At 39.4% G+C, this 22,058-nt stretch overlaps 1 protein-coding gene across 1 annotated transcript in view; it reads left to right on the top strand.

The window, feature by feature from the left end:
• LOC124553348 (GIGYF family protein Gyf) overlaps window positions 1-22,058 on the top strand; it is a 170,580-nt gene that overhangs the window by 6,947 nt on the left and 141,575 nt on the right. The window contains exons 3-4 of the mRNA XM_047127223.1: window positions 17,580-17,927; window positions 21,041-21,260. Coding sequence (XP_046983179.1) covers window positions 17,580-17,927; window positions 21,041-21,260 — 568 coding nt within the window. The remainder of the gene's footprint in view (window positions 1-17,579; window positions 17,928-21,040; window positions 21,261-22,058) is intronic.

Here is a 22,058-nt window from a genome sequence, read left to right as displayed (position 1 = left end):
GGCATTCCTAATTGTAAAGCTTTGAGTACACAGAGTAAAGACCAGCAAATGATTTCAACTCAGTTAAAATAACACATTGCTTGTCAGTAAATTCACGTCAGTCATTGAATACATTATGGCTGTGGCAGCAACAGCTGGATATTTCTGGTCTAATTACATTGAAACACTATCCATTAAGTCAATTAACTTGCTGCACAGATAAACAATGCACACAGTGAAAATGAATCCCAGTTATTAAGACACCGACCTGTAGTGTTTTCTGCAACTGACTGTGGCAACTGACACATGGTGGCAGAGCATTAAGCCAAAGGTGAACATAATTAATACAGAATTGTGTGTTTTATGTCTTAACTGTGATATCAGTAACTTTTCTCTGTCTTTTATTGTGATTACTCAAAAAGTTGTATGATTTGTACAACATTGTATGGTGATGTTCATGTGGCTAACTGTTTTATCCTGCATCTGTAAAGTCATGTGAAAACACATCTGTTAATTTCTGTCATTTCTCCTTGTCTGTAATTTCTAGTAGACATTGTGCGTGTATCCCACTTTCATAAGATTCGGCCTGTAGTATCAGTTACTTAGGTTGTGCATCAAAGTGGGAACAGTAATTGTGGGAATGTGTATGGATGTGTCTGCACACATTGCCGTGTCCAAAGGAATCCCACAGACATTCTTGTCAATTATCTCTCTGCTAGCGTTTTCTGGACCCACAGTAACGAAGTTTGATTAAAAAGAAATCATTATCATTTTATGTCAAACTTTCGAAGCAACTAAAACATAAGCCGCAGCTGTGATTGAGTGAGTGTTTCTGTCTGAGTTTTTGTATTTTTAGTGCAATTAATTAATGATGACTTTGTATCTGCATTGAAGTCTTCACTAGAAATGCTATACACATTGCTCTTATGTACTGAAATGTAGCGGAGGGAGTCATACTTGCAGAGAAACCATTGCGTTGATTAGTGCTAAGCTGTAGCTGTTGCTTCATTATATGCATTATCAAGGACTAATTTTAAAAAAATATATCTTAGTTTAATTCTATTTTACTCCTTTGTCCACAATTCCAGTGTCATTGTTCAAAAGTGTAGCCATCTTACATTAGCTGGTAGCCCATTGTATCAATTACTGATGTTTTATACCGAGTGTGGGGACACCGTTTGCAAGGAGGTCTGTGGGTCTCTTTCCATATATTAGCATGTCCAAAGGAGTCCTGCATATGTTTGTGCCTTGCATGTTATATCTGTGTACTGGCATCAGATGGCTCATGCAGTAACCTTATTTGACAACCAGAAAGTTGCTACAGTTTCATCTGTAATGACTCCCACAGCTCTGGATATCTTCTTTGAGTAACTTCAGTAGTCTTTGATGCAGCTACGATTACATAGAATGTTATCCTCAAAAGTGATAGGAATGAAAAGCATCACATAAGCTTAGTACTGGTAATCAAATGCTTTTTTAATTATTTTTTTTATTTCTACATTTCCCTCTAGTATGAGTCGTAATGTACATTCGGCAATAGTGCCTAAGTATTGAAAAATATAATATGTAAATGGTATATTGATTTAAGTCTGCCCACAGCTTTAGTACCACTGTTTTGAAATTTGTCCAACTTTCTTGAGGTGGCAACCTTTAGCATGATTTACTGAAGTTGTGCACTGAATGTGGAACAGCAATTGTGGATATGTGTATGGATGTGTGTGTTCATTTTGCAGTGTCCAAAGGAGTCCCATAGACATTTGTACCTTGCATCTCATATTTCTTTACTAGCAATCAGTGATCCATTCAGTAACCCGCTTTGAGTGCCAAAAAGTTGCTGCATGTTCAGATTAGGAGCACTTCTTTGAGTAACATTTAATTGTGCCAGTTACTATTGTAAGAGTTGTTATCTTTAAAAGAGATTGAAAGTAATATCAGCACAATATTTTAGTAAAATATTGTTTTAAATTTTATGTTTCTGCCTTTCCATGTGGTGTGAATTGAGACATAAAACAGCCAACAAAGGCTGAAAAGTGTATCGTCCAATCATTGTGACTGAAAAATCAGTGTATTTTTTAGTGTTTGGTTGCAGTTTTCTTCTGTTGCCTCATTACTTGTATTGTCATGGTATAATTTCTGTGGATATGAAATATTACAGTAAAAAGTATGATGGGATAATCATTCATTAGTTGAATTCTATGTCACCAACTCCAGTAGCCTTGTTTGTAAGATAACCCCACTTTCTTACGCCAACAGCCTGTAGTATTAATTACTGAGGTTGTGTGTTCAATGTGGGAACAGCAATTGTGGGATGTGTATGGATGTGTCTGCATATGTTGAGATTTCCAAAGGAATCCCACAAACACTTCCAATATCTCTTATCCTATTGATTGCAGGTATAAGATGGCCCACTCAGTGGCCTGATTTTACTCATTAGAATTCACTTCCATGTTGCCAGTGATAGTTCTAAGGTCTGATCAGCTACTGTAAGCAGCTTCCATATTGGCATTTTGTGTGTGCCTTTCCTTTTCAAAATCTATTTCACTTCTACCTGCTTATGTTTTGTCCTTTTATTGTATCCCTCCCTAATAATTACCATATATAGCAAATCTGGAGTAATGTAGGAACACAGAAGTCAATACTTTCAGTACTTATCCTGCAGGCTAGATTGTAGAAATACAGGATGTACATTTATAGGTTTAAAAAAGTTTTTAACAATGTTGACTGAAATGTCCTCTTTAGATTTTTGAGGTTATCAGTGATAAAATACGAGAAGTCAAAGACCATTTAAAGTCTGCTGACAATATTGTTAACCCGTCATAAATGGCATAGGATTTGGATGATCAATTGAACAAGATGAATAGTGTCATCGAGAGAGCCAAATTATGTCCAAAGTAAAAAAGGATAATGGACTGTACTTGAATTAGGAGTAAAGGCTGAGTAGTAGATTAGGAAATGTTAAAACTAGTGGTTTATTTAGTTTTGGTAATGGGGTAGCCCAGCAATGAAAACAGAAACAAAAAGAACATATGCCAACTGGCAGTAACAAGAAAATCTTTTCTGTTAAATAAAGATGTTAATATCAAGTACACTAGGTGTGTGAGGAGGGATGGTCAGTAATCAGGGGTATGAGAGGAACACTCCTTCAAACCAAAGAAGTCTACTAAACATGAGCTCTAAAACGCAAGCCTTAAGAGTGATGAGCTTTTGTTCATCTTTGCTACTGTGAAACACATCTCTAGTGCTCATAGCTCTGGAAAAACTGAAAACAGAGAGCTTGCAGTAGAAGAGATTTGTTTCATAAAATCGATGATGATGTCAGAATGCCGTTTCTGAAGCTCTTTGTGTAGAGTGTAGCTTTGTGCGGAAGTGAAGTAAGGATGATAAACAGTCCATACAAAAAGAGACCAGAAACTTTTGAAATGTAGTGCTGCTGAAGATAAGATGGGTAGATCAAATAACTAATGAGGTAGTGAATATAATAGAGGGAAACATTCCACGTGGGAAAAATATATCTAGAAACAAAGAAGATGTGACTTACCAAACGAAAGCGCTGGCAGGTTGATAGATACACTAACAAACACAAATATACACACAAAATTCCCGGGATTAGCATGACTCCTTACCCTCTCCCTTAATACCCACATCCTTTTGTCTTTCCCTCTCCTTCCCTCTTTCCTGATGAAGCAACCGTTGGTTGCAAAAGCTTGAACTTTGTGTATGTTTGTGTTTGTTTGTGTGTCTATCAACCTGCCAGTGCTTTCGTTTGGTAAGTCACATCTTCTTAGATATAATGAGGTAGTGAGACGTATTAGGGAGAAAAGAAATTAATGGAATAACAGGCCACTTTCTGTGACATCAAGGAAAAGTCAGTTTGTTAAGAGAGGGAAGTGTGCAGGGTAAAAATTGCAGAGAAAAATAAAGATTGACTAGAGTAAGCTGTTTCAAGTGAATGTTGGTTGCAGAGAAGAGATGACCTAATGTAGAGAGCTCTACAAATGTTTTGTTAGTACTGAAACCTAAAAACATCATCACTAACCAACCAATAAGTGGCACTTTATAGAAGACGTAATGATTGAAAAGAAGAAACTTGAAAAATAAAAAAATCTTAGAAATCACTGTAAATGCCATATATGTTTACTAGAATTATTCTAACTCCATAGAAAATAGTATTCCTTGCATTGGGTAGGTACATATCTGGAAAATAACAAAATGCAGCATTCACATGACATGCATATTTGATAAACACTTTGAACCTAATGCAGACATAATATGTTGAAGAGGTACATTCTGTACCACCACAAAGACTTTATGTAGGCCCCTTATCACGACATACATCTTTTCTTAACAGCATAATGAAATCCAGTTAAACTTCATAGGACAGATTTTGCACCACTCTCACGAGTTGTGGATTTTGATTTTCTTGATCGAAACACCCTTCTCAGTATGCTTTTGATCAAAGGTAATAATTGTATATAGGCTCTTGTGTAATGGACATGAGTAAATGCGCGTTCTTAATGCATCTCAGTAGTGTGTGCTCTTGTCGCCAATCATAAATGGTAAATGGGAGAATACAGCTTGTGAACACTACAGAATGTCGACAAGAATGGGAAAGTTATTTCAAGCTTAAGACTCAGTGCACATTGTCACTCCAGGGTAAGGAGGATAGTCAACAAAGAAGCTGCTCAGCGAATAGATACACATATTAGCAACATCATTCAACTGATACCATGAAATGCAAAACATTGAAGATCTGCCTTGTAGTAGTCCATGCACTCAACCACTAGTGATGACTGCCACCTACAAATTATGGCTTGTTCAAACCCTGAGGGGAATGCAACAGCACTGTGTACTGCCTTTTAGGCTGCAATTGCAGTGGGACCGACAGTGGTCACCAAATGCCGTCATCAGAAGTAGCCTGAAGACACCAGCTGGCAGTTCGGTTACACTTTATCCCAACTCCTTTGCCTGTTTTTGACGGGAAGAATGCCATGACTGAGGTGCGACCTTTGCTGTTAAAATGACGCCAAATACATACAGATAGACTATATCTGTTTCGAAAACAACACTGTGAGTACTGGACACTCATTCTTCTGCTGTTGGACTAACCAGAAAAGTTTTACAAATATCTGAGATGAATAGAAAATCATCTATTACATACCCAGAATGATTTGTGGTTACATTGAAAAGCAAGATTATAAACACTCTGCACAGCTTCAAATAAATTTGAAAAGCAGGCATACCTCAATTAGCCTTCAATGACAAACATAAATTTTACACAAACCACCTCATATGTCGTTACCACCCTACTGACATAGAACCGTTAATAAGCAGTAATAAGTTATGCTCCTACCACTCTCCAGAAACAATCCACCACAGTAACTTCAAGCATCTGAATTGATATATTTCTCACTTGAACACCTAATTTTTTGAGGATGTAAACTAGGCGTAACATATCTCAACACTGTTTTTGGCTGTTTTGCCAAGTAAATGGTGCACAAAGTATGGGATGAAATGGGTGGAGACAACCTCAGAACGTGTGTAGGTAGTACAGGGTAATGTTCAGTTAATTGTTACTAAATTTTTAAGTTGTTTGAAACTTAGGGTTTCCAATAAAGTAGCGATTTCAATCCATAGATTCTGAGACCTATCCTTGTTACAATATTTCTCATCTTCAGGGTGCCACAAATTCCTTTTTTGCACTGAACTTTAATATTTCTCACAGTCCATGTTATCGCATGTAGGAATGTTGCCTGATTTGACCAAAGAAAACAAACTGATTTGAATACCGTCAGCCATTGTCTGGGGTCTGTACATTTGGGTATTGAGATTGATTGCAATGAGACTGCACACATACCGCTGTACCAGTTTGAAGATCGATAGTCCTTGGCCGATGTAGGTCATCGGTTGAATCCCCCTCGTGTCGGTGCCACTGTGACGGCGCCTTAGGAGCTGAGTTGGAGGACTGTGCCAAATCGGTGAGAATACAACTGTCGTCGCATCAGTTTGGTTTCTAGGTGTCCATTAAGAACAGTGGTACAAAGCACACCGCCGTGCACGAAGGAGGTGGGTGAAGGAACACATGTAATTGAATCTGGATTGATGGTATTGGTTTCTCATCACCAACAATTTCTGTGCCCGACGATCATAGTAGAAGAGTGCGGAGGCGGCCAGTGGTCAATGTGAATCTTAGGTGTGCAGTCGCACAGGTTTGCCAGTTGTATGAGCTGGTATCGTGGACAACTGTAAATGTCTGTCATCAGTACTGAGGGAAATTTGATGGCTGTGCAGTATCAGGAGCAGTATGTATATGTGAGACAACTTACACACATTGACTATACTGAAATGGGACCCTACTCACTACAGCTTCACAATGAGATTTTGATAAGATGCTATTTTGATAATGGATTAGTCCTGATTGGAGTGCATTTGTATAGGGTAGGTGTGAGCAATTGTTTTATATTTTCTTTCTTTTCTTTTTTTTTTTTTTTGGGTGGGGGGTGTTAGCTGAGGGCTGTGTGTGTGTGCGTGTGTTTAACTTTGCATTTCAGAAAATGTAGAAGTTGTGCCATAAAAATCAGTAAATATAAATAAAATTTTATTCAGTGTATGTATTGTGGTGGAATAAGAGAGCAAATTGAATTTAGACTGAATTTTCTTAAAATTCTGAAATCTTGTGACATCGTTGTCCAAACTCTACAGATGATCATGAATTTAGCAGAAACTGCTTCAGGCAATTTCTGTTTTCCGAGTAAAGATAAATGCCTTTACGATTGCTTCCATCAGCCAGCATGCCGAGTGTTAAATTGGTTTGCACAGGTTGTCTCTACACTGCACACTCGTACTGATGTCTTCATTCTTGTGGAAATCTCTGATCACAAACAGGAAGTCAGTCTCAGTTCGAAGGAGATTTCTCTCAGTGGTTTGGCGGGCCACACAAAAACCCTCAGAGAGCGTTGTGTGGGCCATAGGCTGCTGTTTGTCCACTCCTGGTCTAGGGGTTGTCTTATAGATGTTTACAAGTTTGTAGTCAGTCGGAGCATTACTGTCTAGTGCTCAACAGTATAAGTGTGACATATAACACCTAGTTTAACGTCTTAGAGATACAGTTCTTCCAGACTTCCTTACAGTGCCTTCTAAACAATTAAAGCTCCTGCCGAGATAAAGGTTTTGATTGGGAATAGTTTTGTTAATAATACCCTGGCTTCAGTCTCTTACTTCAGTCCAGTATGTTTTGGAACTACAAATCCATTCTGAAGGGCTATGTTGACATCTTTTGGACATTACATCTGCTTCATTTTATCACCTAGCAGTAAATGAACTGTTTTGTTGTTAGTTTTATGCCGAAAAATCCCAGATAAAATATTCATCTTTTGCATTGATGGAAAAACTTCCACATTCACATGTACACTGAAAATAAATATGTATTGAATTTTTTAGTACTTCCATGCCTACTATTCCAGTAGCAATGTTACGATATTTATCCCACTTACATAAGTTGGCAATCTATAGTATCCGTTACTGAGGTTGTGTGCCCAGTGTGGGAACAGTAACCGTGGGAGTGTGTATGGATGTCTCTACACACATTCCCTTGTCCAAAGGAGACACCCCCCCCCCCCCCCCCCCCCCCCTCTCATGACATTTGAATTGCTCTTCACATCAAGTCAATTTCTTAAAATCTGACCGCAGTGTAGGGTCTGTTAGTTCAGATTTGGTTATTTATCGCCCTTGCTCAAACCTTACTATATAGTAATTTTTCTGATTTATGCATATTTATTTTTGAACTTAGCATTTATTTTTTGTTTTTGTAAAATGCAGGAAGACATATCTTGATAGTCCTATCACATGGAACATTGTTTTACTCCATTTGATGCAGTGTTTTTACGAAGTAGAAGATGTAATTACATATTTATAGAAGACAATGTACTTCTGTTTGCTGAGAATAATGTGGTGGCTTACCACACAGTTTTATAGTTTTTGTCATTAAGACTATGTTCCTTTGATATTGGGACTAACAAGAAGTAGCCTATTACAGGCTTTTTGAGTTTCTCTACTATTTCCAAGAATGTATAGCACTAATATGGAAAACTATTAACCTGATCAGTTGATTGGTTTTTTGGCTATCACAACATCTAAAGTAATTTGTGAAATCAAAGGTGACCCCACTTTCATAAGCCGGCAACCTATAGTATCAATTACTGAGGTTGTGCGCTCAATGTGGGAACAGCAATTGTGGGAATGTGTATGGATGTCTCTGCACACATTGTCATGTCCAAAGGAATCCCTCAGACATTTGAATCAGGTTCTGCATAGGTCTGTTTTTTCAGATCTATCAGAAAGTGAGTTCCTGGAGCAAACCATATGCCAAGGTATTTTTTCCGTTTTGTAGCTATTTATGTCTGAGCCCAACATTTTTATATATATAGTTTGAGATGTGCATTAAAAGTGTGTACTGGCAATCCCCATCAGGCAACACGTTTTATAGTTCAAGTAAATACTCTGTTCCTGAGAAATAGGTGTGATTACATTTATGTAGAAACAAATGTATTTGTAGTTTGCTGGAGGCAAATATAGTGACTTATCATACTTATTTCATTATTAAGATAATGTATCCCATGGTATGACAGCTGACAGAAAATGTGAAAGGCATGGCATGTTTCCCAAATCAGTGTTACATACTTTTAAAAGCAGTAGTGACAAATAATTGTTTTATCAGAATTGATAGTTTTCAAAGCTGTTGTAAAATACACTGAAGTCACAAAAGTCATGAGATATCTCCTAGTATGGTGTTGGTCTTACTCCTTTTGCCCAGTGTATTGCAGCATCTCAACGTGGTACGGACTCAACAAGTCGTTGGAAGCCTCTGCAGAAGTATTCGGCCACACTGCTTCTGTAACCATCCATAATTGTAAAACTGTTGCCAGTGCAGGATTTTATGCACAAACCCCATAAATGTTTGATGGAATTCATATCAGGCGATCTGATTGGCCAGATCATTCTCTAGAACTGTCCAGAATGTCCTTCAAAGGAGTCGCAGGTAATTGTGGTCCTGTGACATGGCACACTGTCACCCATAGAAATTCCATGGTTTAATGGCTGCAAATGATCTCAAAGTAGCCGAGCATAACCGTTTCCAGACAATTTTTGGTTTTGGTTGGACCACAGGACATTGTCCATTCCATGTAAACACAGCCCACACCATTATGAACCACCAACAGCTTGCACAGTGCCTTGCCTTGGCTCCATGGCTTTGTCGGATCTGCACTACACTCGACCCTACCATCAGCTCTTGCCAAGTGATGTCGGCAGTCATCTACCTGGCCATGGTTTTCAAAACGTGTAGGGTCCAACCGATATGCACAAGCCCATGAGAGGCGCTGCGTGTGTTGCCGTGTGTTCGTAAAGGCACTGGTGTCTGTTGTCTGCTGCCATAAACCATTAATGCCAAATATCTCTCACTGTCCTGATGGCTACATTAATTGTATGTCCCACGTATATTTCTGCAGTTATTTTACGCAATGTTGCTTTTCTGTTAGCAGTGACAACTCTATGCAAATGCCACTGTTCACGGTCGTTAAGTGAAGGCTGTTGGCCACTACATTGTCTGTGGTGAGAGTTAATGTCTGTAATTTGGTGTTCTTGGTCACTCTTGACACAGTAAATCTTGGAAGCAAATTCCCTAACAATTTCTGAAATGAAGTGTCCCATGCGAGTAGCTCCAACTACCATTCTGTGTTCAAAATCTGTTAATTTGTTAATTGCTGTGTGACCATAATCACATTGAAAAACTTTTGACATGAATTGCCTGAGTACAAATGACAATTCCGGCAATGCACTGCCCTTTTATGTCTTGTGTACACGATACCTGGTACCACTGCCATCTGTATATGTGCATATCACTGTCCCATGACTTCTGTCACCTCAGGGTATACAGTTAGCAGACTTATGTAATTTGTAAAGTCAAGATAGACCCGACTAAAATAAGCTGGCAACATATAGTATCGATCACAGAGGTTGTGCACTCAATGTGAGAACAGCAGTTATGGTAATGTGTATGGATGTGTCTGCACTTACTGCCATGCCCAAAGGTATCCTATGGACATTTGTGTCATGTATCTGATTTCGTTGCTTGGATATGTCACCTGATGTGACCCTTACTCAGCCCAGCCATTTTACATGTTATAATTCTGAGCTCTGAGGAAATGCCTTGAGCAATATTTAAGTCTTCTTCTGCCTGACTGGACAATATTTCATTGACATATTTCACCATCATTAGGTGCGTCTCAAGTACTGAACCATCTCTCTCTCTCTCTCTCTCTCTCTCTCTCTCTCTCTCTCTGTGTCTTTGTGTCACGACTGTTAATTTATCTGTCATTAATAATCTTACGAAATAGATAAATTACTGCCCACGTAAAGGTGTCATGTTGAGTTGCAGACAGGCATGACAAAAGGACTATTGCACATAAGCTTTTAGTGAAAACTGCCTTCAGAAAAGAAAAACGTGTACATATTCACATAAGCAACCTCACCTCAAACACACTTGGCCGCTATCTCCAGCGATAGGTAGTGGTCATGAGTGTGGTGTGAGATGTCCTTGTTTGTGTGAATGGGTGTTTTTCTTTTCTGAAGGCAGCTTGGGCTCAAAGAATATTTGTAACAGTCTCTCTGTCATCATATCAGAAAATGAGGAAAAACAATAGATTGGTACTCACAGTAAAGATGACACATTAAGTTACAGAGAGCACAATGACAAGACTTTTACAAAAAAATTATCTTTTGCCAAAAGACTACTTCAGAAAAGGAGAAAAATAAACACAAGATTGCCATAATGAGATTTTCACTCTGCAGCGGAGTGTGCGCTGATATGAAACTTCCTGGCAGATTAAAACTGTGTGCCGGACCGAGACTGGAACTCGGGACCTTTGCCTTTCGCTGTGTGGATGGGGCGTGAGTTGTGCTTGGGTAGCTCAGTTGGTAGAGCACTTGCCCGCGAAAGGCAAAGGTCCCGAGTTCGAGTCTCGGTCTGGCACACAGTTTTAATCTGCCAGGAAGTTTCAAGATTGCCATCTTTGGCAGCTTGGAGTGGAATGCAGCTGTAACATGGAATGAAAGCAGCATCTAGCGGGTGCAGGAAGGGGAACAGATAGCAGTGTACGCATGGTGGGAGAGGAGAGTGCTGTCTGGCAGTGTGTGCAGGGACTAGGCACCAGACACAGCATCAGGAAGCTGTGGGGAATACCATATTTCTGCATTTTTGAAAAGCATTCGATGTGATACCCCACTGCAAACTTTTAACAAAGGTACATGAATACGGAATAGGCTTCCAGATATACGAGTGGCACGAAGACTTCTTAAATAATGGAACCCAGTATGTTGTCCTCCACAGCGAGTGTTGCTCGGGGTCAGGGTTAACGTCAGGAGTGTCTGGTTGTTTGCTGATGTGGTGATGTACAGCAAAGTGTCAAAGATAAGTGACTATAGATTGAAACAAGATCACCTAGACAAAGTTTATACTTCATGTGATGGATGGCAGTTGGCTCTTAATGTAGGAAAACATTAGTTAATGCAGATGAGTAGGAAAAGCAGACCTGTAGTGTTTGGATACAGCATTAGTCGTGTCCTGCTCAGCACAGTCATGTCATTTAAATACCTGCACATAACGTTGTGAAGCGATATGAAATGGAACGAGCAAGTGAGAACTGTAGTAGGGAAGACAAATGGCCGACTTTGGTGTATTGGGAGAATTTTAGGTAAGTGTAGTTCATCGGTAATGAAGACTGCATATAATACACTAGTGTGATGTATTTTCGCTCAAGTGTTTGGGGTCCTCACCAGGTTGGACTGAAGGAAGACACCGAAGCAACTCAGAGGAGGGCTGCTGGATTTGTTATCAGTAGGTTCGAACAGCATGCAAATGTTATGGATACGCTTCAGGAGCTCAAGTGGGAATTTCTGGAAGAAAGATGATGTTCATTTCGAGGAACGGTACTGAAAAAGTTTAGAGAACTGCCATTTGAAGCTGACTGTAGAACGCTCCTACTGCCGCCAGCATACATTTCGCGTACAGACCAGGAAGATAAGATACGAGAAATTAGGGCTCATTCGGAGGCATATGGCCAGTCATTTTTCCTTTGCTCCACCTGTGAGTGGGACAGGGAAGGAAACAACTAGGTGTGTTGCAGAGTACCCTGCACCATGCACCATATGATGGCTTGTGAAGTATGTATGTAAAAAAAATTGAAGTGCGGGGAGGGGTGGGGGGTGGGGGGGGGGGTGGAAAGTGGATTGGAAAATGAGAGAAGCAGGGAAGTGGAAAGACAGGCAGGTGCATCGGCAGTGGGCAGCGCAGAAAGAGAGTGGAGAATGTGAATAGGGAGGAGGTGACAGGACAGAGGGGGCGGAAACCATTGCATGGAGAGTGCGGGGACAGTAGGTTACTGTATGTTACATTTTCATAATATTGTTGATATTGCAACCTCAACGTCTCAGTGTTTGATTTTACCCATCTTTATTCATCCTAAGTTCATTACACCATGATACAGTGTTTTTCAAGGTAATACAGTGCAAATAAATAGGCCAAATATACAACACACAGCGTTCATAAAATGCTGTTACCTGCCCCGTGGTGGTATAATGTGTTAAGTACTAAAGTAAGGAGCAGCTCCTGTGACAGCTCAGTGCACTGTGAGCACCTGATGATGTAGGTGATTGTGCCAATCTGTTCAGATCATCCAGCTGGAAACATGGGATGACTTAAATTAGCAGAATGCAAGAACACAAAATGGGGCAGTTTGGACCATACAGTGTTTTTCTTTGTATAATTGTATGTTCAGATTCAGATTTGTTGTTTTATTGTCATTCTGAACATTTGCATCTAGAAATCAAACTCTTCAGAATATGCCCGTGTAACTCTGTTGTACCTTGTCTCTGATACAGTTGTGCTTGTGCTGAAATTGAACACACTTCAGCAGAATGTCAACTTTTTATAAATGAGGTCAAAGCACTTCTTCTATAATTATATTTTGTACAACCGTGTAAAATAGCTCTTGCACTTCAAACATTACAGCATCTACTCATGACGAGTTCATACATAGGAGACTAACATTAGAATGAATTAAATCGTGCTAGTGGATTTATTCTGTCATGCCTTGATGTCGGGCAGCATTGTTATGGCACATGCATTTACTCACTGGTGCACTGTGTCACCCCAAACTGCGTTGCTGATTTACAGTGGTTGCACTAAACTTGGGACTTGTGATAATACTGCGATCGCTATCTCATCCCGAAGACGTGGACTCCCTCCATGTATGGGCCACATGCATAACAGATAACAAAAACTGCAAACAGCTAGCTAATTTTAACCACTAAATTATTGTATAAGTTAACTATCGTGACCGTCATTTGTCGGTTAAGTAGGTGTAGGGCTACACATCACTCTACCATTGTGATATGTTATACCACAACCTGCTGGAGAGACCGTTGACCTTTGTGTCTGATTATATTATAAAAGTCAGTGTCTTTGTCAGATGCTACTTTATTATAATTGATAATAGGTTTTGGTTTTACAGCCATCATCAGATCTAAAAATTGCAGCAGCAACATGTAGTCAGTACTGACTAGGTGCCAATGTGTCACTGCTGGTAATTTTTGGATCTCATGATGTCTGCAACCCGAGTAGCATGTGACAAAGACATTGCCTTGTATAATCTAGAGCATTAGAAGTTAAGTACTTTGAGCAGATTGTTCAGATATTTAGTAGCAGCTGCCACTATGAAGAATAAGTTTTTAGTGTGCGTAACTGCCAAACTACAAATTAAAAGACCCTTCGTTCCAATGTCGCATAGTTTTTTTACATTACATATCACTTCTTTTGCCACAGACAAAAATTTGCTATGGCAAAAATGCCAAATGTATTGATTAAATTTTTTGTTTTTCCATGAGCACAGCTTCAGTGGCAGTGTCTCAATATTTACCCCACTTTCTTAAGCCGGCAACCTATAGTATCAATTACTGAGGTTGTGTGCTCAATGTGGGAACAGTAATTGTGGGAATGTGTATGGATATGTCTTCACACATTGTCACGTCCAAAGGAATCCTACGGACATTTATCATCTATCTGATATTGTTTATATATCTAAAAACACAGATGATGTGACTTACCGAACGAAAGTGCTGGCAGGTCGATAGACACACAAACAAACCCAAACATACACACGAAATTCAAGCTTTCGCAACAAACTGTTGCCTCATCAGGAAAGAGGGAAGGAGAGGGAAAGACGAAAGGATGTGAGTTTTAAGGGAGAGGGTAAGGAGTCATTCCAATCCCGGGAGCGGAAAGACTTACCTTAGGGGGGAAAAAGGGACGGGTATACACTCGCGCGCGCACACGCATACACATATCCATCCACACATATACAGACACAAGCAGACATATCTTTAAATATGTCTGCTTGTGTCTGTATATGTGTGGATGGATATGTGTGTGTGTGCGAGTTTATACCCGTCCTTTTTTCCCCCTAAGGTAAGTCTTTCCGCTCCCGGGATTGGAATGACTCCTTACCCTCTCCCTTAAAACCCACATCCTTTCGTCTTTCCCTCTCCTTCCCTCTTTCCCGATGAGGCAACAGTTTGTTGCGAAAGCTTGAATTTTGTGTGTATGTTTGTGTTTGTTTGTGTGTCTATCGACCTGCCAGCGCTTTCGTTCGGTAAGTCACATCATCTTTGTTTTTTTATATATATATATATCACCTGATTTGACCCGTGACAAGCCCTGCAATTTTACACATGATAATTCTGAGCTCCAAGGAAATGCTTTGAGCAATATTTAAGTCTTTCCTGGTTTTCACCTGGTGTTTCAGAATTCACATTAAACTGTATGTCCGACGTATAACAGTACATGTCAATTATAGGTGTAGGACTGCAACAGTGTACTGCCTCCAACAGCACTGCATTGTTCAAACAATTTGTGGACAATTTCACTCTAAAATTTAACAAAATAATTTTTGGTTGTAGTTTTAATTCCAATATCCAACAGCTGTTTCGTTTCACATTTCCCGTTTAATACAAATTGCCGTAATAGCAGCCCATTAGTGCTGTAACATGGAGTGCACAATTATTTTTAAGGGAAGTCAGTCAAATATATTTCTTCTTACCATTCAGCTGTAGCACTAGCTCAATTTTTGAATAATTGAAGATTGTTTCTCCCGTTATGTATGATTGCTCCAAAACCATTGATTAGTTACATTGCTACACACTTTACCTCCAACTACAGTAGCAGCATTCAAAATTTTACCCCACTTTAAGTCAGCAACTCATAGTATCAATTGGTCGTGCGGTAGCGTTCTCGCTTCCCGCGCCCGGGTTCCCGGGTTCAATTCCCGGCGGGGTCAGGGATTTTCTCTGCCTCGTGATGACTGGGTGTTGTGTGATGTCCTTAGATTAGTTAGGTTTAAGTAGTTCTAAGTTCTAGGGGACTGATGACCATAGCTGTTAAGTCCCATAGTGCTCAGAGCCATTTGAACCATAGTATCAATTACTGGTGGTGGTGTGTAATCAATGTGGGAACAGCAATTGTATGGACATCTGTGTATGTGTGTGCACAAATTGGTGTCCAAAAAACACCCCAAAGACATTATTGAAGCCTGTATTATGGCCATTTTGTAAAATCTGACAGATATCCAGTATTTGCAGAATGATTAAATTTGATCACTAATTTCGTTCCTCTGTTACCAAAACTTTATCATTTTTATATATATGTCTGTTACTCCTTTTTGAACCTGCTGTTTGACTGTATTTAATGTTACTTATAATTAGGGAGAACTGATTGTCCATAATATGGAGTTTATTGTTCGCATCAGTTTTATGACCCCCCCCCCCCCCCTCCCCGTAGATACATTAGTTTTGTGAACTAGGAAGTTTAGTTGTGCTTTAGAGAAACCGGTGATTATCTCGCAGTTAGCCAATGACGGTTGTTCCTGTTGCTATGAAAGCTAACAGAAATTGTTGAAGGTACGGAATCTAGTGTCTATCACGTACAGAAACACACAGCATGCATTTACCACATAGACTGCTGGGAAAAGAAGTATTCTACGTGTCACATACAACTGTTAACAGAATAATCAACTGGCAGGTACATACAATGTACAGGCTTAGTAAAATCTCATTTAACACTCAACACCATGGAAAAGAAATGGAAACAAATACAATAAAATGATATAACACCCACATAATTCAGAATAATTCGGAGCCTCGATAACAATAGCACATCCGACTATGGCAGAAAGAAAACAGGCAGAAAGTAAGAGGACCACAATACTCCAACACTAACTTGGACGCATTATCGTACAGAAGCTAAGACAGTACTAAGATGAATGAGAGAACTAACAAAAATTAATGGTGCACAGTAATGTACACATGCAAATCAATACACAGTATAGCAGCTATGTTGAAGAAACAAGATTTGATACCCGCAATCAGATTTGCAGATGTCAGATACCAAGAAGCAGGTATAGCCAGTCAGAGTGTCAATACAGCAAATCATTGTACCTGGAAATTTCAGAACATGCTACAAAGATAATGATCAGTATGTACAAAAATTCCGGTTCAGCCTTTACATAGTCTCTAATGAAGCATGTTCATTCACGAACCACCAGACATGCAGTAAGATATGAAAGTTAAAAGAATGAGCAACCATAACAGAATGTAGCTGGAACATATTGGTGATAAGAAGGAGTGAAGAATCAAGTTCAGTCTGAAAACACTACTTGATTAAGACGTAATTGCTACCCGATTAAGAAGTAGTACCAACAGTAACCTGAAACTGGAAAAATGACAAGGTATCGGGAGAGGATAAAATATTAGCTTGTCAAACATTTTTTCTTAAAAAGAGTGGGGAACATTAGAAAAGAAACACACAGTAATCTGACCAATTCACAAGGTGTGTATAAGTACACACTAAACAGCCAGGATTTCATATTGTGAAAATTTTTAATCTTATATTTCTGATTTACGAATTAAGACATTGTTAGCTTTCTGCTGCCCACCCCCTTTTCTATCTTTTGAAATAGAACATCCAATGATGTTTTAATGATACGTCTTTATTTAACATTTAATGATTTCTATTGTGTACTTTATATGATGATTTATGGCTGTATGAAGCTTGCATGCCTATAAAATTGCTGTTGTCGCCTTACATATCAATATTAGCATCTGCTTATTCCTCGTCCGTAAAGTTTATCCCCTCCATTTTCTTGATCGACATATGTCGCTCCTTTCATTTGGACTGTAATTCAGAATTTTTGTTGTTGTATGTCACCTCTAGTTGTATTCATGTTGCATCCGCCGTTGTCTGTGCTCAGCTATTTCCTTATCATTTGGTTGGGCATCCAGCTCATTTTGAATGTTTATATTTTTAGTTAAATCTCTTGTTCTGCAACCATTCACTCTCCCTAATAACCTCATCTCTGTTGCTTGTATTTTGCTGTCATCTTTCTTTTTATTTATCTACTGTCTAATGCCATTTCAAATATGTCTGTAGACGAATAAACAGCTAACTTACCATCTATATATTGGATATTACCTTTTTCTTTTGACAATGTTCTCAGCGGGTGTGGAACCGAGGCGTGAATAGCGACGCAGTCCTGAGGATGTCGAAGAGCACCGGTGCCGGCGGCCCATCGGGTCAGCCGACTTCGGGGCCGGGCGGAGCGGGTGGGAGGGGAGGCGGCCTCGGGGTGACGGGTGGACCCGGAGGCCTCCGGGGACAGTCGCGCAGCCTCGGCATCCCGGGCAGGGGCGCTGGCAGTGGGCCCGGCCCCGGCGTGCTGTCCGGCTCCGCCCCCTTCTACCGGTACGACGACTCGAGTGCTGCCGGCGGTGACAGTGGTGGGGACGGCATCCGCGGTGGCAGCATCGGCTCCCTCAGGCCGGGCCGACCGTTCGTCAGGATGCAGGTGTGTTGTGAACCTTCTGAGAAGTAAACTATTCCAAATTTGTGTGATCGTAGTGTCCGTAGTTGTTGGATAATTAACCCTAGCAATAAGGATGTATGTTTCATAATTTGTACACCGTAGGGAGGGAGGGGTACTTTGTGACCACCAGAGAAATGTTTAAAAAATATGAATTTCATTAATTCTCATTATTTTTCACAACATACTTCTTAAAACTATACAGATGTGTAAGAAGATGGATTTTACTGGAAAATTTACAATTATTACAGTGTCTGGTATAAGAAAGCATTAAAAGAATTTCAAAATTTGAAAATATGAAGAACAGGACTAGATTACAGTATTTACAAGACCCTGCTCCCCTGTCCCTTGCTATTGCAAAGGGTAAGGTATTTCAAATCCATCATTCAGCAAACAGTGAAGGAAACTGAAGATAAATATGGAAAGGGAATAAAACTCAGGGTGAAGCAAAATGAACTCTGTGGTTTGCCAGTGACATTGTAATTCTTTCAGAGATGGCAAAGGTCTTGGAAGAGAAATTGAACGGGATTAGTAGTGTCATGGAAATAGGTTGTAAGATGAACACAACAAAATTAAAACAGTGGTAACAAAATGTAGTGGAATAAAATGAATTAAAAGTGAGGGAAAGGGATTAGAAAATGAAACATTAAAAGTAGTAGATGAGATTTGTTATTTGGGGAGCTGAAGAAGAGATGCTACCCAAAATAGACAGGATTTAAAAATGCAGACTGGCAATAAGAAGAAAAGCGTTTCTGAAAAGGAGAAATTTTTTAATATCAAATTTAAATTTAAGTGTTAGAAAGTTTTTCTGTGGGTATTCAGAGTGTAGCCTTTTACAGAAGTGAAATTTGGATGATAGACAGTTCAGGTGAGGAGAGAATAGAAGCTTCTGAAATTTTGTGCTACAAGATTGTGGCAAATTATATGCACGTTTTGGGTAACTGACGGGAAGGTATGGATTGGAACGTGGAGAAAGGAAATGTATGGTGTAACTTGAAAAAGGCCCAACTACAGTAAGCAGATACAAATGGATGTAAGGTGCGGTAATTGTGCAAAGATGAAGAGGCTTGCACGGCATAGACCAGTGTGGAGAACTGCATAAAACTTGTCTTTGGTCTGAAGGAAACTGCTGCTTTCTGCAACTGCTAAAGATGTGTTTGTATTTTATCATAAGATTTTGTTTTATTCGTTCAAACTGTCGTCAGTTATCGGAAATTAAATGTACTGACTATTTTAGTCTTGGTTTTAGATACAAGGATGCAGTGGAGAAAGGAGATTAGGAACTAAATCCTAGTGAAAGAAAATGTTTTACATAGTCCATTAAACAAAGCATAATTGGACGTTACTTGTGACTGCACCAGTGAAAGGCATATGGACATAGTGTCAACTATTTTGTGACATCACACACACACACACACACACACACACACACACACACACACACACACACACACGTATGTTTTATCACAGGAAAACAGATATTAGTGGTGTGAATATTTGGTCATATTTTAGATCAAGAAGTGTTCGTGCTGCAAATCAGTGATAACATGCCAACATCAGTACCATATGTAAGAACACCTGGAAAAAGTACATACAAATTACACTTTTGGTTTTAGGCAGAAGTTCATCAAAAGTTCAGTGAGAAAAAATCAGAGTTCAGTGGCTTATGAAATGAGTTGCTTACTAAAATTGTTAACAAGATCGGTTGGTCCAGACCCCTGGCAATGTTTCAAGTGAGTAAACGAGAAGCTTATGGTAAAATAAAAACAAAATTTTAGTAGTGCAAAGATGGATTTGAAATACCTTAAACTAATATTGTATCATCTTCATGTGTATGCTGTCTGGCTGGTTTTGATTTTGGTCATCCCAAAATGTGAATGATTATTAGTAAAATACTGTGACTGAAGATAATGCACGACTAGTGATAATATTATTGACCACATATATAATGCTTGCTTTGTACCTTTAGTGACCTTTCTTCATTTTTACTATTGATTTATAATTAATTTAAAAAATAAATTTGACTTCATTTTCTTTGCTCATGTATTTTTCTTTTCTTTCAACATTTTGCCAATTATTTTGCTCTCTTATATGTATCATTATTTTGACCAATAATATGCTTTCACTATCACAGAAAGAAGTAAACAGAGGTCTGAAGTAATTTTGACTTTCTACAGAATGCCTTGTGTGTCTGTGTCTATCTGTCTGTGTTTAATTTCTTTTCTCCATTGAATCTTGCATGGGCCAATTTTTCCTGGCATTTCTGGATAACGACAACTGCCAGTGTAAAAGCATTTCCCAAAATACCACCTCCGCAGCACATCTGTTGCTACAGCACAACTGGTTTTAGACCTGCTATAGTTGGAATCACGAACGATGGTGGTAGAGTTTAGGCTTGTTATGCGCATCTACGCCATGTATGCTGTGAACGCCATAGCTAATGTGAGCATTAAACGTGATTTTAGTGAGTTTTTTTAGTGAATTTTGATTCCATTTTTTGCGAGTTGTCATCGCTGATTGTGGTGGAAGTGATAAATTCTACATAAGTAAGCGAGAGACATATTTGTAAGATATACGCTTTCTTCAGGTGGAAAGCATGCACATGAGTGTACTGCAACTGTCACTTGAATTCGTCAACAATTCAATCCCCATCCCTTGAGATGCACAAACCACCATCGTTCGTGGATCAGACTATAGTGTAGTTTCAAGTGATACCTCAAGAAAATACATTTTACATGAAATCACTTTCACTCGACCAAGTATGAAAGTAAAACCTAGCTATGTAAAGTTGGAATAATGATAGCTGCCATTGTAAAAGGAGGATGTTAAATTCCAGTTCATTAAGTTTACCATAAGTGATTTCATACCTCCCAAATTCATTCCCACATGGTACCCAGGGTTCTATAAATTTTACTATAATTTGTATCAGGTTTGAAGCCATATGTACAATAAAAGTTGTTGGCATACTGTTCTTAAGGTTCCATGTAACAGTATATTTGGCACATATTTTTTTCTGTATATCAATAATGTTTGCAATACTGGCAAATTGTGATGACACGACAGTAGCTTACTCGTCTACTCGTTCGTCCGTCGAAAAGCAGAGTTCGGAGCGCAACTGGTCGGACCGTAACGGCACGGACCACGAGTGGGGCGGGGGTTCTGGACCGGGCAGCTCCGCCCTCGGCACCAGCCCCCGCAAGGACTTCGGGCGCGGCTTCGACAGCTGGCGGAGGCAGGGGCGCAACACGGTCAACTCCGAGCAGGACGACGACCCGCCAGCTCCTGGAGGTTGGAGGAGCTCTACCACCAAGTGGAGTGGTGAGTTTGCCATAGTCGTCCACAATGTCTTAAAGAAGGCAGGTGTTACGTGTACTAGTGTTTTTATCTATCACTTAACACTTCTTTCACCTCTGGCAATATTGGAGATAGTGCTAAGATCACCTACTTATGTTCCATTGTTTGTGAAAATGTAATATTGTTCACGGTCATTTAATCTCCTTGTAAATATCATATTTCTGTTCTGCTCTTTTCTATACCTGCAGACATCACCATGCACCAGTCAATAAGGGTGAACAATTAGTTGGAGTGTTATTTAGTGATAGCCACAGTATGTACATTATTAAGCAAATGTTTTTCTGAGTAACGTGTCATACAAAAGTACATGAGGTACGTCACTTGCCTTTTGATTCCTGTCATTCCTCCCTTACCCTCAACTCCAGCTCCAGTTAGAATATATGTACCCCACTTACATAAGCCGGCAATCTATAGTATCAATTACTGAGGTTGTGTGCTCAATGTGGGAACATCAATTGTGGGAATGTGTATGGATGTGTCAGCACACATTGCCATGTCCAAAGGAATCCTTCGGACATTTGAATTGGGCGCTGCATCGGGTTAATTTTTTCAGATCTACCAGAAGTTAAATTCAGCTATTTATTTTGGTTGCCCTTGTCAAAACCATATGTTAAGGCATTTGTTCTGTTCTGTAGTTTTTTACATTTTAGCCCAGCTTCTGCTTCTTCTTTTTTAGTTTGAGATGTGTGTTAATATTGTGTACTGTCATTTTTCCATCAGGCAACACATTGTATAGTTTCAATAAATACTGTTGTTGTTTTT

The sequence above is a fragment of the Schistocerca americana genome, chromosome 11 (genome assembly GCF_021461395.2).
Source record: "Schistocerca americana isolate TAMUIC-IGC-003095 chromosome 11, iqSchAmer2.1, whole genome shotgun sequence".
Lineage (NCBI taxonomy): Eukaryota > Metazoa > Arthropoda > Insecta > Orthoptera > Acrididae > Schistocerca > Schistocerca americana.
Note: the sequence above shows the minus strand (reverse complement) of the source record. Positions and strands in the feature narration are given on the sequence as shown.